This window comes from Octopus bimaculoides, chromosome 17 (assembly GCF_001194135.2).
Source record: "Octopus bimaculoides isolate UCB-OBI-ISO-001 chromosome 17, ASM119413v2, whole genome shotgun sequence".
Lineage (NCBI taxonomy): Eukaryota > Metazoa > Mollusca > Cephalopoda > Octopoda > Octopodidae > Octopus > Octopus bimaculoides.
Window position 1 is genome coordinate 20,428,875 of NC_068997.1, and position 1,180 is coordinate 20,430,054.

The window sequence follows — 1,180 nt, forward strand, 5'->3', positions numbered from 1 at the left end:
GTACTTCTAAGATATCAGAGCTGATGATAAAATGTCCCATATAAAAAATATTGGCCTTATGCTTGGATAAAAGAAATTATTGCTACACTCATTTCTAAAAGAAAGTGGTGTTGGCTCTATACAAACCCAATTTTACCTTTGGGGACAGGTGGCCCCTATTACTCTGAACTCTGTCCAGTATGGGAGATCCTACTAGGTGTTTGTTCTTGGTTGGCAAGGCTCTCAGGGACATTGAGGCACATAAGCCATTACACAACAATAAGGACTGGGCCTTGTTGTGGACACTAACCTTTACGCTTACTCCTTCCATCTCAGACAGTCAACTCTTGGGAATATCTTCACAGCCCATGTTTTTCCTGCCGTTGTGTTCATGAACATTAACTACATCGAACTGGGAGGATTTATGAAGGCCATGGGCGCAGATACTTTTCCAAAACCAAATCGCAGGAAAAAAAAAATGAAACCATAATATAATTAATGAAAATTAAAGGGAATTAACAATTTTGGTTTGCAAATCGAACCAAAACGAACTATTCAATAGAGTTTCATTCAATTTTTGGAGTCGACTCGATATTTTTTTTCCTGGAGTTAATATAATCGTCCACTGTCTTCCCTAAGCTTAAAATCCTCCTTTGTACAGCGAAGAATAAACGGTATAATGCTAAATAAAATACATAACTGCATTTAATTACGTCCCTTTACATCCTAAGTTCAAATCCTGCCAGACTTGATTTTTGCTTTTTATCCTTTTAGGGTCGATAAAATAAATACCCGTGAAGTGGTGAGGGCAACTCTACACTCATCTCCCTACAAAATTTCTTACCTTAAGCCGAAGTTACAGATTAACAAGCGTTGATATTGTAATGTATATTGATTTTATTTTCCCCACAGTTCGGACACCTACATATTTTCGTTGATATGAGAACATATATATACAGGTATATAATTTTGGATATGATACCTGGCACTACAAAACATCCTGATGTTAATCCTAATATCAACTACAGGAGAAGAGGAAAGTAGCAACAACAAAAAAATGAAAACAAAACAAGAAAAATCAAACAAACAAACAAACTGGACATTTTGTAATAATAAAGAATCGTCTCTAAATCAAAAGAGAGGAAATGTCAAGGGAATCTAGATTATGATTCCTCGATAGCAAAAAAAAAAAAAAAAAAAA

The 1,180-nt window shown here is 35.2% G+C and overlaps 1 protein-coding gene across 1 annotated transcript in view; it reads left to right on the forward strand.

The window, feature by feature from the left end:
* Positions 1-1,038, forward strand: part of LOC128249668 (uncharacterized) — a 27,709-nt gene extending 26,671 nt beyond the window's left edge. Inside the window, exon 2 of the mRNA XM_052973872.1 lies at positions 892-1,038. Coding sequence (XP_052829832.1) covers positions 892-1,023 — 132 coding nt within the window. The 3' untranslated portion in view covers positions 1,024-1,038. The remainder of the gene's footprint in view (positions 1-891) is intronic.
* The last annotated feature ends 142 nt before the right edge of the window (positions 1,039-1,180 follow it).